Here is a 16380-nt window from a genome sequence, read left to right as displayed (position 1 = left end):
TTAAAAACCTATAAAAACAAACACATAATCTATAATCTAAATTTTTAATTGCAACTAAACAGTTCTGTCGCTACTGCAAATTAATTCCTGGAAAGCACTGCGATTTATGTTTCAATAGAATTCTGTACAAAGTATTTAAAACTAAACGTTCAGAAGAATCAACACAAAGACTGAAATTTGAACTGACAAACTAATACATGGTACAAATGAGATGTAAAACAGGATGTTTTTGGAGGAATAACTGGAGCCTTTGTGATTTATTCATTGCTCCCAATCAAATCAAGATGTACATGACAGAACTATTACACTGTGTGAGCGAGAGAGTGTGAGAAAGAATGTGAGAAAGAGTGAGAGAATGTGAAGAAGATTGAGAATGTGACAAAGGGTGAGAGTGAGAGAGTGTGAGTGTGAGAGAATGAGAATGTGAGAGCGAGAAAGAAAGAGTGAGTGACAGTGTGAGAGTGAGTGAGAATGTGAGAGTGAGAAAATGAGTGTGACTCAGAAAGTGTGAGTGCAAGATAGAGTAAAAAAGGGTGAGTGAGTGACAAGAGTATGAGTGAGTGAGTGAGTGAGTGACTGAGTGTGAGTGAGTGTCAGAGTGTCAGAGTGTGAGTGAGTGAGTGTGTGTCAGAGTGTGAGTGAGTGTGTGTCAGAGTGTGAGTGAGTGAGTGTGTGTCAGAGTGTGAGTGAGTGAGTGTGTGTCAGAGTATGAGTGAGTGAGTGAGTGACTGAGTGTGAGTGAGTGTGTGTCAGAATGTGAGTGAGTGACTGAGTGTGAGTGAGTGAGTGTGTGTCAGAGTGTGAGTGAGTGAGTGTGTGTCAGTGTGTGAGTGACTGAGTGTGAGTGAGTGAGTGAGTGAGTGACTGAGTGTGAGTGAGTGTGTGTCAGAATGTGAGTGAGTGACTGAGTGTGAGTGAGTGAGTGTGTGTCAGAGTGTGAGTGAGTGTGTGTCAGAGTGTGAGTGAGTGAGTGTGTGTCAGAGTGTGAGTGAGTGAGTGTGTGTCAGAGTGTGAGTGAGTGAGTGTGTGTCAGAGTGTGAGTGAGTGAGTGTGTGTCAGAGTGTGAGTGAGTGAGTGTGTGTCAGAGTGTGAGTGAGTGAGTGTGTGTGAGTGAGTGAGTGTGTGTCAGAGTGTGAGTGAGTGAGTGTGAGAGTGTGAGTGAGTGTGTGAGTGTGAGTGTGTGTCAGAATGTGAGTGAGTGACTGAGTGTGAGTGAGTGAGTGAGTGTGTGTCAGAGTGTGAGTGAGTGAGTGTGTGTCAGAGAGTGTGAGTGAGTGAGTGAGTGTGTGTCAGTGAGTGTGAGTGAGTGAGTGTGTGTCAGAGTGTGAGTGTGAGTGAGTGAGTGTGTGTCAGAGTGTGAGTGAGTGAGTGTGTGTCAGAGTGTGTGAGTGAGTGAGTGTGTGTCAGAGTGTGTGAGTGAGTGAGTGTGTGTCAGAGTGTGTGTCAGTGTGAGTGAGTGTGTGTCAGAGTGTGAGTGAGTGAGTGTGTGTCAGAGTGTGAGTGAGTGAGTGTGTGTCAGAGTGTGTGAGTGAGTGAGTGTGTGTCAGAGTGTGTGAGAGTGAGTGAGTGAGTGTGTGTCAGAGTGTGAGTGAGTGAGTGTGTGTCAGAGTGTGAGTGAGTGAGTGTGTGTCAGAGTGTGAGTGAGTGAGTGTGTGTCAGAGTGTGAGTGAGTGAGTGAGTGTGTGTCAGAGTGTGAGTGAGTGAGTGAGTGTGTGTCAGAGTGTGAGTGAGTGAGTGTGTGTCAGAGTGTGAGTGAGTGAGTGTGTGTCAGAGTGTGAGTGAGTGTGTGTCAGAGTGTGAGTGAGTGAGTGTGTGTCAGAGTGTGAGTGAGTGAGAGTGTGTGTGTGAGTGTGAGTGTGTGTCAGAGTGTGAGTGAGTGAGAGAGAGAGAGACAGACAATGTGAGAAACAGCGTGTGAGTGAGTGTGTGTTAGAGAGTGTGTGTTTTACCTGAGGGCCGTCCCTGCACTCGTGGAGATGACACGTCAGAGAACTTTAGTCTGGGCTCCACAAACATGTCCACAGCCGCTTCCTCCTCCTCCTCCTCCGCGAACAGAGACGCCTTCATGATCTGCAACACACACACATACATCCACCTGTGTCAGATGCCCTCCCGTATTAGACTGAGACGGGGGCAGGTAAAACACCTCTAATCCCTCCGCAGATGTCGTGCTTAGAGAAATGTAGTGGGAGAACAGAGTAGAAAAACACCGGACACCTGTAGCGTGTGGGGGTTGATTCCCAGGGACGTAGCGATGTGGGCGGAGCCTGAGATGGCGGCGTGCTCCGACTGGCCGATGTCGCCGCCGCTCACTTCCTGTTCGTCCGGGCTCTCTGAGGGGAGGGGCTGCGTGATGTCGGCCATGTCGCTGTCCAGCTCGAGCGCCGGGGGGGCACAGGGCTCCACCACCACAGTGGACTGAAGACAGAGGAGAGGGAAAGACTAAAGTCAGGACAGAACTACTGATAATGTGCAGCTGGTGTCATCAACATTCCCCAAGTTGTGATGCCGGCTTTAAGACTTTATTTTAACACAATCAGCTGAACATTCCCGTGGTAAAGATGCATAAAAAACACCTCTATTGTGATGTCACTGCAGATTATCAATAAGACTGAACATTTCAATAAAAGCATTGACGTCACATTGTAGAGTCTCTAGTTTAACCTGAGCTGGAGGACAGGTCAGAAATCTCAGGTGGAATTCACGGTGTTGCAGATGTGTTGACCTGTTTATGTTTAATATCTCTGTAATTACCGGGCCTATCCAAATGAAACAAAAACTGTCAAAGTTCAAAGTATTCTCTGTCATTATAAATAAAAGTTAAATTATTTTTTCAAAGTCGCTTCAGAAAACTGAGCCATTATTCACATTGTTGTCAGCTGAAAGATTAAGATTAATATGACAAGTTTGTGTAGGAAGTTTCATAAAGTTTATTCCAAAAAAAAAAACCAATCACCAAACACCAATCACAATAAATATCATACCCAAATCAGTTGGCCTCTGTGTCTCTGGTTTTCAGCAGTTAAATGTGCCTGAATTTTATTAAATATATATATATATATATAATAATATAAAATATGTATATTAAAAAATATATAAACCACTGACTTACTCTGGAATATTGTCGTCCCTTTCTCTGTAACTGCTGCCATGAGCCTCGCCATTTTAAATCTTTTCTATAGGCTCTATTCACGTTTACGTCACAAACCAGGAAGACGTTTGGAAACACACAATGAAACTGTGATCAAACCCACTGAAGTAAACGTGATCAGTGGTAAAATTAAAATGGCAGAAGTATGTGCTGTTTGGAATTATCTAGAATTTGGCGCTTTGTCTCTTCTAATCGCATGTACCCAGTGAGATCGGAGTTGTGCGTCAGCGGGGAAATGATGAAAACTAAGGTGTGGTTGTAACTGTTGATTTGCCGAACATAATGAAACGCTACAATGACATGGAGATGAAGAAAACTGGGACATTTTCTCATTTTCCCTAGATTTTGTTAGACTTCCGACAGCAAACAGAGCCCGCCCGAAGTTGTAATTGCATGTTTCCAAACGTCTTCCTGATTTGTGACGTAAGCGTGAAAAGAGCCTATAAACCCGTTTTACATGATCCTGTTTTTTTTTTTTTTTTCACTATTTTGTCCGTTTAAACAAATCCTATACATAATAATCCTATACATAATAACCACTGGAATTGCGAGCTTTATTTGAGCCGCGCTGAACGCTGTGGGTGGCGTCACACTCGCTCAGTCCACTTCTTTATACAGTCTGTGAAGGAGACAGAGACCTGTGTTTGCGGCGCCCCCTGCTGCTGGCCCACAGGAGGAACAGGGCCCAGGGTCTTGAGTTTCTTCGGGTCGAGTTTGAGCGGCACTTCCTCATCTTCGTCTGATTCCTGAAGTCCGTACTTAGAAAAGTGAGAGACCTGAGCGACAAAGACATTTAAAAACAATTATATTTAACCATAACACATTTGAGGATTTTACTTTTGGACAGTTATTATGAAAACAAGAGAAATGAGATGCGCTCTTTGTTTCTGTTCCTCACCTCAAAGACCCAGGAGCCGGTCTCGGGCCTGTACTCCAGGAAGCGCGCCCCCTGTCTGCGGGAGGCCTTCTCCAGACGCCCCTCGTAGTTCATCTCTGAGAGGCGCTCGGGGCTGCGGATCTGAGAACACGTGGTCTTGTCGTTGGGCCACACTCCGTCCAGAGTCACCTCCGCTCGCCTGCAGGGGGAGCTCAGAGTCAGTACCAGTAGTAGAAGTTTACTTTTATTCAATCTGGTTGGTGAACTAGATGATTATGGCCAAGGAAAAGACTACGTTTAATGGCACTTGGCACAGGTGAGTAGTCCAGAGTGTACTCCAGAGTGTACTCCAGAGTGTACTCCAGAGTGTAGTGCAGAGAGTACTCCAGAGTGTACTCCAGAGTGTAGTGCAGAGTGTACTCCAGAGTGTACTCCAGAGTGTACTCCAGAGTGTACTCCAGAGTGTAGTGCAGAGAGTACTGCAGAGAGTACTGCAGAGAGTACTGCAGAGAGTACTCCAGAGAGTACTCCAGAGTGTAGTGCAGAGAGTAGTGCAGAGAGTAGTGCAGAGAGTAGTCCAGAGTGTAGTCCAGAGTGTACTCCAGAGTGTAGTCCAGAGTGTAGTCCAGAGTGTAGTCCAGAGTGTAGTCCAGAGAGTATTGCAGTAGTCCAGAGAGTGGTCCAGCCGATAGTCCAGCCGGTAGTCCAGAAAGTGGTCCAAAGAGTAGTCCAGCCGGTAGTCCAGAAAGTGGTCCAAAGAGTAGTCCAGCCGGTAGTACAGCCGGTAGTAGTGGTGAGAGTAGTGGTGAGAGTAGTGGTGAGAGTAGTCCAGGGAACAGTCCAGAGTAGTCCTGACAGTACTGCAGTAGTCCTGACAGTATCGCAGTAGTCCTCCTGTCAGTACTGCAGTAGTCCTGACAGTACTGCAGTAGTCCTGACAGTATCGCAGTAGTCCTCCTGTCAGTACTGCAGTAGTACCTGTTGAGGCCCTGTCCCTCCGGAGGCTTGTTCTTATCATCTGGATAAATAATCACTTCTTTTCGTCTGAAGTGAACGATGTCGTCGAGGTTGAGCCCGGCCACGTTCACCTCTCCAGGGAAAAACACAGAGCCGTACCCTAAAAAACACAAACAAATGTTTATCCAGAATATTAGAGGGGTTATTTAAAGGTACATAAGGTTTGGTTGTGGGTCCGTCACCTGCTTGTTTCTATGGATACATCATTGCTCTGCCTGGAATGTTCCTCAGTGTGACATTAAACAGTTGTATTTTACTTTTTTATTTTACTTCTATTACCGGTGGTTTTATTGTTCAAAAATATCTAGAAAAACACACATTCTGACTGAGAACAGGCTCTCCTCTCCACAGATTTGCCCTGTAATTTGGCCCGGTTTGGTCTCCATGAAGACAGAAAGGTTTAATTCCATATTGTGAAACATTCCAGACAAAGCAATAACACCTCCATGGAAAGAAAGAAAAGTATTTGACAAGTACTCCACCAGAAAAGTTACACCCCTTGCCACATTTACATGATGTTTTCATGATGTTTTTTTTTTTTTATTACGAATTAATTGTTCTGAAGTAAACAGTTCAGAATTTAAATATTCTTCTTCGAGTTTACATGGAAATAATAATTCTGAGTTGAGGTTTACATAGAAAACTTGTTAAATCACCAGGACTGGTGGAGCCGGATCGAAGGACGACACAACGAGCATGCGTTGAACAACCGGAATTATTTTTAGGAAGAATAAACGTTTACATCAGGGGTCTCAAACTCAAATTACCTGGGGGTCACATTAGATAAAGTTTGAGTAAGGCTGGGCCGCATTGAGTATTCGATAAATAGTGGTTGCAAGAAAAAAAATGCCGTATGTGCACGTGTACTCGTATTAACAGATCCACTTAGACTCGTTGCTTCACAACTGCTGTAAGTTGAGTTTTGGGATGTAAGCTGCGTTAATCTCTTGTTGTGAATCTTCACGGGCACTGATTGCAGCTTCATCTGTCAGTGCGGCCCGCGGTAGGTGGGTGGGATTGTGTGTACATCTACCACGCACTGACATTATTCTTTGGAATTAAGTGGAGGGCCGCAAAAAATCCTTCTGAGGGCCGCAGTTGGCCCCCGGGCCGCGAGTCTGAGACCCCTGGTTTACATGATCGAGGAATAAATTCATTTGGCTTTAAAATTGGAATAAACCACCCACTTACTTCAGAATTAAGTTTAATTTCGAATAATAATTTTCATTAGGAATCAAGTCTTTACACGGTCTGTTTAAAGTGGAATTCATTTTTATTCAGAATTAAAGCTCTCGTGTAAACGTGGCAAATGCACCTTCATTCACCATCAGCATCTAACAGATCGGCAGATTGTTGAAGAGTAATGCCGTACCTCTCCTGCCCACGGTGAAGTTCTCTACAAAACAGTCTCCGTTCGAGTCCACCATCTCAGTCAGCTCCTCAAGAGACGGGATGGTGAAGTAACCCGCCCGAGTCAGCACGATGCCTGCAGCAAAACACAAGATCAGACAAGGACAAACAGAGTCAAATGATCACCTGATGATTTGTGTTAAAGTCACTGTGCCTCACTTTTACAGCCTTAAAAATGTGAAAAATTGAACTAGCTCATTGTAAACAGTTTGCAGTGGAACAAAGTTATTCCTCCTCACCACATTCTGAGCATCTTATTCACCATGAGGAGTTTATAAGCACTTTTCACAACTCTCAGGCACTAAAGCACAGTTTAGCCGTCACAGTAAAGCCAACAACCACTAGCATGCAACGCCCACTTCCTGAAATTAGATGATGACGATACTCTAGAGCTGCTTATTCATCTTGCCTGCACTGGACAAGACACATTTTAGTCAAATATAAGATAAATATCTGGTACAGAGCCTTTAAATGACCCTGCACTGGAAAGTTCATAGTGTCAGGTTTATTTAAGGTCTTTTCAAGTTTCAGAATCCTCATAATTTTTAATCAACAGCTCTCGTGTTTATAGTGTGTGTGTTGACTATAAAAAGAAGTGGACCTGTATGTATGCAAGCAAGCTGTACTCATTTTAGAACTCATGAATGTACAGTCAATGTGATTAAGCAGTATTTCAATAAAAAAAAATTGATCACAAAAAAAAGAAACAAAAAAAAAAAAGAAGTGGACCAATGGTCTGTTGGTCTGAATGGTCTGATTCAGAGTCGATGTAGAAGCGCGTCTAGGGCGTCCTGCGTTTTTGCAGCAGTTGACGTGGCGCGTCTTGAACATTCAGGCGCCAAAGGTCTGAAAGCGCATCAGAAGTTGAAAATGCTGAATTTTTTATGTCAGACGCACCACGTAAACCAATCAGGGACGACTATCCAGTGATGTAGCGACGTTATTATCCAGAAGCAGAAAGAAACGAGAAAGACTCGAGAGTCACAAACACCAAAACAACAAATCTACCCCATGCCATTAGCGGATTATAAATATATACCGCAACTCTCGAGCTGATCGCCAACACTACACCTGGACTGGATCAGGACTAAATCAGGTCTAAATCAGGACTGGACCAGGACTGGACCAGGACTGGACCAGGACTGGACCAGGACTGGACCAGGACTGGACCAGGACTGGACCAGGACTGGACCAGGACTGGACCAGGACTGGACCAGTCATTAGCAGAGTATAAATATATACACTCCGCCACCACTGATTTGTTCTATGTAATAAATACACTAAAGTCACTCTCGTTGGTCCATGGCGTCAAAGAACCGTCAAAGAAGTGTCAGGACAGATGCAAAGGCGTCCAAATAGAGGCATCCAGGGCGCTTTTGTGACATCACCCACAGCCTTCAGCTCCAGCCAAATGAAGCTCCACGAGGCAGTTACAGCAATTTCACATTTAAAACTCTAACCAAAAGCAACGCTGCCAATCAAACCTGTTGGTGGCAGGAAGAGCTTCCAGATGAGCAATGTCCATTTACAGTTTATAAATGCATCTCGGGTGTGTGGCTGTTACCTGCAGGATGCGGAGCCTGAACCTCCAGCTGCTCGTCGTCCCGATCGTCCTGAAGAGACTCCTCCCCCAGAGACGCAGACACGTCCTCGCTGCTCAGCTGTCAATCAAAACAGTCACACCACAAAGCTGTCAGTCAAACCTTTTCATACATCGATAACTCGCACCAATCCTGTTTAAAGTATTTCAATATTCAGGATGAAGATCAAGCATAACCCGGGGTTCAAAGCGAGACAGACAGAACAGAATCCAGCCGTGGTCTTTTTCACGCAGTTCTATGCGGGGTCTAAACCGGGTCTCACCTCGAGGCTGGTCTTGGAGGCTTTGTGCATGTTCATGTCGCTGATGGTGTCCTGTAGGCTGGTGTGGAGTCTGCTCTGGGGGATGGGTTTGGCGATGGGGTTCACGTAAAACTGGGTCACCTCCGGGTCCTCCTCCGGGCGAGAGCTGGAGGCCGCCACCTCCCGAGACGCTTCCTCCTCCTCTGACGGGCTACACACACAGACACAAAGACATGGAGACACACAGAGACACACAGAGACACACACAGGGTTAATTGTAGTTTAGTTCAGAGCACCAATTTTAAACAAACCCAGAAATAATAATAATAATTGAGAAAAGACTGAAATATGAACTGTGAAACTTGTACAAGAATTACATGCATTCTATAACATTTTTCTAGAGATCAAAAGTTCTGCATTTTTATTTTTAAAAAAGCAAAACATTTTAACCCAGCTATTTTCTTTTTCACAGCTGTTCCATTGCAAAAATAAATGCAGTTTTAGCTCTTTGGTATGACTGCAATACATTGGCAGCCCTAATTCATACGAGCCCAAGACGAGCCCAAGACGAGCCCAAGACGAGCCCAAGACGAGCCCAAGACGAGCCCAAGACGAGCCCGGGTCTAGCCCAAGAATAGGCCGAGAATAGGCTGAGAATAGGCCGAGAACAGGCCGAGAACAGGCCGAGAACAGGCCGAGAACAGGCCCGGTCTAGCCCAAGACTAGCCCAAAAATAGACCAAAAATAGCCTGGGTCTAGCCCAAGAATAGCCCAAGAATAGCCCAAGAATAGGCCGAGAATAGGCCGAGAATAGGCCGAGAATAGGCCGAGACTAGGCCGAGACTAGGCCGAGACTAGGCCGAGACTAGGCCGAGACTAGCCCGAGACTAGCCCGAGACTAGCCCAGGTCTAAGCAGAGTCTAGCTCAGGTGTAAGCCGGGTCTTTACCTGTGTCCGTTCTGGGGGTACTCTGGAGGCGAGGCGAGGTCGTCCGTCTCTTTGGACAGGGGACTGCTGTACTGAGAACTGTTCAGGTTTTTCAACACCAGCTTCTTTATGCTCTTCCTGAAAAAGATGGACAATAAACTGTGCTGTTACCAGAATGATCCAGCAGAGGGCGGTAGAGTGCAGCTGTGATTTAGGAATGATGATTTAGTCAAACAAACTCTTGAACTGCAAATTTGAATGAAAAAAGACTGACTAAATTCACCTGAAAGAACAATGACATGCGTTTCAGAGCATGTTCGTACCTTGGGACGAAGGCTCCGTTGGAAAGCGCAGGCTCATCATCGTCCAGTCCGTCGAACAGCTGAGACTTGGAGGTTCCAGACGAGGACAGGGCTTTAGGTCGCACCCTGGTGGCCGGACGCGGGGTCAGTTTGTAGTGAGTGGGCGTCGTCAGGGCCTTCTGAGCTGTTGGATTGGTCGGTTTCAGGCGCTACAGGAAAATTTGGTAAAAGAAAAGTTGAAGACTAACAAAACATTCTGTACCAACAGTAACATAAAATGACTTAATCTGAACTGAAAATAAAAAGGCACAAATCGGAGCCAGTAGTCAAGATCCAGTGTACAAGGGCTGAGCAATCTGGGAATCACTGAACGAAGTACTAAACTGCCAAATAGGCTCCTTTGTTTCACACGTGTTACTAAAATAAACAAATCTGATTGGATTATCAAGTTTGGTTCTGGCCCAAGATGCAACGGTGAGAGTTGGGACCAGACTGATATTCCTCTGTATAAAAATCCACAACTGATTTGTTTGTCATCTCTTATTCTTATTTTGATTTAGAAACAAAATAGAGCAATAAAATCATATACATGATGTAGAGCAGGTTAAAGGGCCCATGTCATGCAAAATAACTCTTTTCACATTGTATTTTCTGCACATAAACAAGAACAATTTGGGTTTTGGATAGTGATGGGCAAATGAGACGGAGCTCCGGAGCACGTCTCGTTCTTTCTGAAACAAACTGCTCTGAAGCGCTGCCTCGGAGCTCGTCTCGCAGCAGCCGCTCACGTGACCAAAGTGTGGAAGTGTCGGTCCCTCCCCCTACTGCTTCGCTCTGCGTGTCAATCGCTTCAGTGTATCGAAGCGTTTCATTGGCTCGACGAATGTTCCGCTCTGCGATTGGTTCAGAGTGCTTCAGAGTGTTCAACGCACTTTCATGGTTTGACGAGTGCTAAACTGCTACAGTATAAAATATGCGCCAATATTTCTTAAAAATGTTGGGTAGTGAGGAGTATTGTGTGACTTTAGTGGTGATTTTGGTGACTTTTGGCAACTTTGGGCATTTGTTTCATTTTCGATGGCATCTACAAGTGGAAAAAAGTGATCCATGGTTTGGGATCACTTTGATCTAATTCCACCTAACAAGGTAACACCTTTTTTTCTTATTTACAGCATGTTATTTATGTTGCTCTTTACATATTATTTTAAATCATTATTATTATTGTTGTTGTTGTTGTTAGGTGCGGTGTCGCTCTGCACACAAGTATTGTCTTACACTAACAATACTTCATCGATGCTGAGACTCCTGTGTGCCAATGGTTAAATTTGCCCACTGGAGGTCAGTGTTTCTCCAAGGCCTCAGACACTTCCAACCATTTGAGACAATATTGCGACTGAGGTGTCAATGCTTCACGAGGCTCCATTCGCCCATCAATACCGACTATTGCTCATCCCCCCGCCCGTCCTGAGAAAGCACACGCTCCGCCCTCCAAACGTGAAGTAGGCTCTGAGTGAGCCGCCCTTCCTCCGCCCATCTCAGGGAGGGAGGGGGAGACAGGCGTGCGCCTTGATAGTGGTAGAAATAAACTTTTATTCATCATGGAGATACAGCACGTTCAGCTGCATGTGTTGGACCCGGAATCAGACGAGGACTTTGAGGAGCACGAAGCTCAAGCACCGCGTCGACATCAACTGAACATTACTGATTGGTAAAGTTTTAATAAACACTAGTAGATAAACTTATTATATCGTGTTCACTGCAGTGTAGAACAATGAGCTTATGCTGTCGCTTTTGTTTAGGTGTTCATGTGGGAACTGTCAGACGATGTGGGGTGGAGGCGGTGGGGACGGGCAGGTGCGAAGCTCTTTCTGCTACATCAAACGTGTCATAGGTGTATCTGCTGCGTCATCGTTGTAGCAGCTTTAGTTCTTTGTCACGTGGGAGAGTAGCAGAAATACGCTGCAATTAAAAAAAAAAAAAAGAAAAAACGCCAAACCAATCTAAAAACCACTTGGGTGAAAAAAAACAAGGCCCACACTAGGGATGGGCATGATTAATCGATTAATCGATAATTGATCATTAAGAATTTCATCAATTACGTTAATTTTAATCGACAAACCGAATGTAGGTTGCTGTGCATAGCGTGACTAAACAGGGGTCCGTACATGTGTCTCTGCATCAGAAGGAGCGAGCAAACAAAAACATTTGGTCAGCCTGCAACGTACTGAAGCACAAATGCGTATTTAACAATGACTTGTACAAGAAATTCCACGCTTTCCGTTGCATTCGGGACAAGTGTGAGTCCATGTGCACAGTGTATAAAGCAGCACATATGTTTTGGTGTCGTGGGAAAAAGTTTTACCAGGTGAGAGTAGCACAATGTCGATGACAAGTCCCCACCTCCCTCCCCCCGTACGCTGTCCTGGTTTTGACAAATGCAAATCTGGTCACACTAACCTGTATTCCACTGAATCATGTCTTTTAATCCGACAGAAATTGAACCGCATCAGCGACACAAGAGCTGTAGTTTTATCTTCACTTAGTTTATGCAAATTAGCGATGCGGTTTTAAGTTTTGTTTCTGTGAGAGTTGAACAAAACTGAATTAAACACATTATAATTTCAAACGGGCTGATGTGGCTCTAGAGTGGTTACAGTTTAAATGTCATAAAGTTGAATTTATTTATGCAGATTAGTAGTGCAGATAGTAATAATAATGATGATCATTTTAATATAAAAACGTTAATGATTAATCGATAATCGATTGTTAATTCTTCCAACAATCGATTAAGAAAATTTCATCGAATGCCCATCCCTAGCCCACACATCACTCTTAGAAGGGAGAAAGCTCTGAAAAGTTGATTTTGCATGAGATGGGCCCTTTAATACAAACATTTTAGAATGAAAGTCCGACAGCAGCAGTTAGAGAGGCGGGGCAACGTTTTCATAAAGAATGTTGGAGCTAAATCGCACCTATGCTCACGTCTTATTTGGAACGCAGCGCCTAGTGAGTTAGCCATGTCCATTTATGTATCGCCTATTTTTGTACACCGAACACTGGCCCTGCTCCGCGTCTGCAGCAGCTCACCTCCTCCTTCTTCTTGGGGTCGGACAGAGGGTTCCTGAACAGAGGAGAGTCTTCGTACGGAGAATAGGCCAGAACACTGAGCTGCTGCTGTAGCAAAGCCTGCTGAGCGGCCGACGCACTGGGGTCGGTAAGGGCTGAAACAGAAGAGAGAACCGTTATTTCATTTATAAAACCTTAATAAAATCTAAAACTACGTATGTAAAGAAAGTCCTGAATTTTCATGTCAAATTACACCTGGACTAAACCCGTGGACTAAACCTGGCGCCCTTACTCCTGGTGTATAGTTAGAGATACAGGCTGTAGTTTGTGCTGTGAACCCAGAGCTCCACGTACCCACAGGCTGCTGAGGCGCTCCAAAGCCCAGGCTGCTGGCTCCAGCGTTGAACCCGGTCGCTCCGAACGTTCCCATTGTTCCCAGGGTCGTGCCCAGTTTGTTCTGTGTGTTTCCAAAGAGCGATGGCTGTCCTGCCCCCACCACTGAGCAATAACATTAAAATTAGGTAACACTTTTTAGCCTTTGAAAATCTTTACTCATTTACTCTTTAACTTTTGCAAAGCTTCAGAATATGTTTGCCAGTGTGAAGTTTGCATGTTTTCCCTGTGTCTGCGTCTTTCCGGAGTAACCAGAAACAACCGCAGAGATGCCCAGATCTGAGCCAGGACCCAGCTCAGGAGTACCTTGCTGTTGAATACATGTATCACGAATTTCAGACTTCCGATCATCGTGCAATGCATACTGGGAAGGATTTTACAAGAAAGTGAGCATCAAACCTCCATGTTTGTTTTCCCAGTGGGATGCATCTATTGTCAAAGTCGATCTTTTGAAGTCTTTTGAACCACACAGCTATTGTTTCTGGTTCTAATATTGTCATATTTTAGTTTTTAGACATCGTAATTGTGTGGTGTCCTAACAGCGGAAAATGGGCTTCGGAAGTTTGCGAACTTCATAACTGCAAAAGTGAATCAGATGTGTGTGACTGCAAACCTCCATTCAAACTGTTTCTCTTCCCAACGGAATTGAAAAATAGTGAAAGGTGAAGGTGATGGACAGGATTGATCCACAGGAAGAACCGAAAAGGAAACATTTCACTGCCTAAATCATCCCAAGTTTGCAGCGAACATTTTGTATGTGGAGCACCAACAAAACAAAATCCCAATCCCTCAACCTTGTTTACGAATTTAAAAAGTCAAAGTGCGAGCTCAGCCTGTTTGTCTTCTGCACCTCTCGCTTAACAAACGAGATTTTACTTTGATGGTGCTCCACATACAAAATATTCTCTGCAAACTAAGGATAATTTCTTAAGACAGTCAAAGGTTTCCTTTTTGGTCCTTCCTGTGGATCAATCCTGTCCGAAGCCTGTTTTCCGCTGTTAGGATCCAACAACCACACAATTACGATGTCTAAATCCCAGAACTAAAATATGACAATATCAGAACCAGAAACAAAAGTGATATGGTTCAAAAGACTTGAAAAGATCGACTTTGACAATAGACACATCCCACTGGGAAAACAAACATGGAGGTTTGATGCTCACTTTTTTGGAAAATCCTTCCCAGTATGAATTGCGCCATCGCGCAATTCAGACCGGAAGTCTGAGTTTGGTGATGCATGTATTTTTTCCTTCATGTTTTAACTCTTTCCCCCATGAAGACGACATTTGACGACCCCCCCTGTACCCTTAATGACATGTTTTGACACCTCCGCTGTATCATTAAAGACGTGATTTGACGACCTTTAGAAACGGCTCGTTTTTTCACATTTAAACAGAGACTGCGATAGGTAGGGGCCACTACAGCCCACACTAGACTGACCAATAGGATTCAAGGATATGTTTTCGCAGATTTTTTCCGAAGTAGTGACGATGGTAGCTTCCGGAAATAACACAACACAAAACACGTGCAATGGAAAGATCGCGCTGCGGCGCACAGTTTTAGAAATAATGAGGAGCGGACGTATTTTATGGATAAGTTTAGAGAAAGTGACTTTTATAGATTTCAAAGTGATGATGAGGGTGATTATAAAGTGGAAAACAGCAATAGCGACGGACTTACAGAGAGTGAATCTTACGAAGATGAGAATGCCGCTGATGCGTCTGTGTGGAGTCCTGCGATATCCCAACAAACTATCCGGGCTTTATACTCGATTATGAACCAAAATTGCCCTGAAATCACTCGTGGAAGTCTGTTTTCTTTTATGCAATTATGCTCTATGGGTAGAACTAGTAACATATGTATGGGTTGTTCCTAGTAGGCGTCCAGGGGGGAAAGAGTTAAGTTGTACAAACAGACACAGGCAGCACATTCAAACGGTCCTATATTTTGCTAACTTGACTCTAGTGATCTTTATAACTTTGTTACCACTTCAAAAACAAATCTGTTGTTGTGTTTCATTCACACATGTTTGAGTAACCTCTCATTATTTTGGTTCTTATCCAAATTACTCTAATGAAAACATATGGATTTTTTTTTTTTTGTTTGAGAGAAGAACTCCACAAATCCAGGTATGTTTTTGATGGGAAAGTGTCACCACAGAGAGAGAGCAATAGAAGTATTTAGAGGTAAAATTTGGGGGGGGCAGCATAAGGTCAATATTATGATGTATAAACCCGTTGTACCTGCTCCGAAGCCGGTGCCCAGCCCAGTGCCCAGGCCTCCAGTCGCGGGTTTGGTCCCAAAGAGACTTCCTCCAGCCGGGTTTGCGCCAAAGCCTGCAGCACAAAAGCACAAAAGCACGGTTATCCAGAGACACTCCTGATGAAACCTGTGGAGAGGCGGAGTGCGGCGAAACTCACCGAACGTGGATGTGTTTGTACCAGTGCCCAGGGTCAGAGCCGGTTTGCTCCCAAACAGACTGGGGCCGGTGCCAAATGACGGAGCGCTGGTTGTGGTGGTGCCAAAGCCTGCCGTCTTATTCCCAAACAGACTCGGCTGTGAAGGCAACGAGTTCAGCAGTTTACATCAGATCACACGGTAAATACTAATACTGTATGTTAGTAGAGCAATGTGGGCACTTGGAGACATATCAAATATTGGCTTAAATCTTGCTGATGTTATAAGGATTAGACTCTCTATGTTAGACATGTCAAACTCAGGCCCGCGAAATAATTATACCGTATTTTCCGGGCTATTAGACACGCTCTTAAGCCTCCAACACATCAAAAAAACAACTGCGCGCCACAATCGAGAGCACCCTATACACAAATCCACAAACTACAAAGCCGCACCACCAGCACACGCAAACACACAAGGAGCAGACAGCGACCGCACAGAGAAAAACACCCACAGACACACTCATCACTCCACGCCGACAAGGAACGGAACAGAGGAACGAACCGAAAAAGCGAGTGCAATGTGCCACTTCTAGACACAACTGAACAACTGAGTCACAGCGAACACGCCGACAATCCAGCGACAGACAACACCCTCCCTACACGCCACAACTGAACAAAGCCCAGAGTCACCGTGAACGCCACAAAGTCCCACTGACTAGAGATGCGCGGATGGGCTATTTTTTCATCCGCGACACAAAACTCATTATCCACCCGCTGTCCATTTGCACCCAAAGTTTTGACCAATTTTCAAAACTGCTCTCGCCCGCCATCCGCCCATTGATTTAAGATTTTAGAACAATCATATAGCAAACAAACTAAGGAGCCTCCATAAAAATGCAAACTCTATAGCTCATTCATTCCAAAATTCGCTCAAGGTGCATGTTCGCATTCTTAATTGTCCGTAACAAAACGCCGCTCGTTGCTCAGGGTTTAACT

At 44.7% G+C, this 16380-nt stretch overlaps 1 protein-coding gene across 3 annotated transcripts in view; it reads right to left on the bottom strand.

Annotated features, from left to right (window-relative positions):
* Positions 1-16380, bottom strand: part of nup98 (nucleoporin 98 and 96 precursor) — a 49846-nt gene that overhangs the window by 17595 nt on the left and 15871 nt on the right. For all 3 annotated transcript variants that reach the window (XM_055148804.1, XM_055148807.1, XM_055148805.1), the window contains exons 10-23: positions 15406-15541; positions 15229-15321; positions 12947-13090; positions 12614-12747; positions 9548-9735; positions 9246-9362; positions 8319-8508; positions 8020-8116; positions 6418-6531; positions 5007-5145; positions 4050-4227; positions 3790-3927; positions 2218-2418; positions 1950-2070 (exon numbers count right to left, since the gene is read on the bottom strand). In XM_055148804.1, the coding sequence (XP_055004779.1) occupies positions 1950-2070; positions 2218-2418; positions 3790-3927; positions 4050-4227; positions 5007-5145; positions 6418-6531; positions 8020-8116; positions 8319-8508; positions 9246-9362; positions 9548-9735; positions 12614-12747; positions 12947-13090; positions 15229-15321; positions 15406-15541 (1990 nt within the window). The remainder of the gene's footprint in view (positions 1-1949; positions 2071-2217; positions 2419-3789; positions 3928-4049; positions 4228-5006; positions 5146-6417; positions 6532-8019; positions 8117-8318; positions 8509-9245; positions 9363-9547; positions 9736-12613; positions 12748-12946; positions 13091-15228; positions 15322-15405; positions 15542-16380) is intronic.

This window comes from Boleophthalmus pectinirostris, unplaced genomic scaffold (genome assembly GCF_026225935.1).
Source record: "Boleophthalmus pectinirostris isolate CB_2022bp ecotype Guang Dong unplaced genomic scaffold, ASM2622593v1 HiC_scaffold_12, whole genome shotgun sequence".
Taxonomy (NCBI): domain Eukaryota; kingdom Metazoa; phylum Chordata; class Actinopteri; order Gobiiformes; family Gobiidae; genus Boleophthalmus; species Boleophthalmus pectinirostris.
This window is presented reverse-complemented; position numbering and strand designations above follow the sequence as displayed.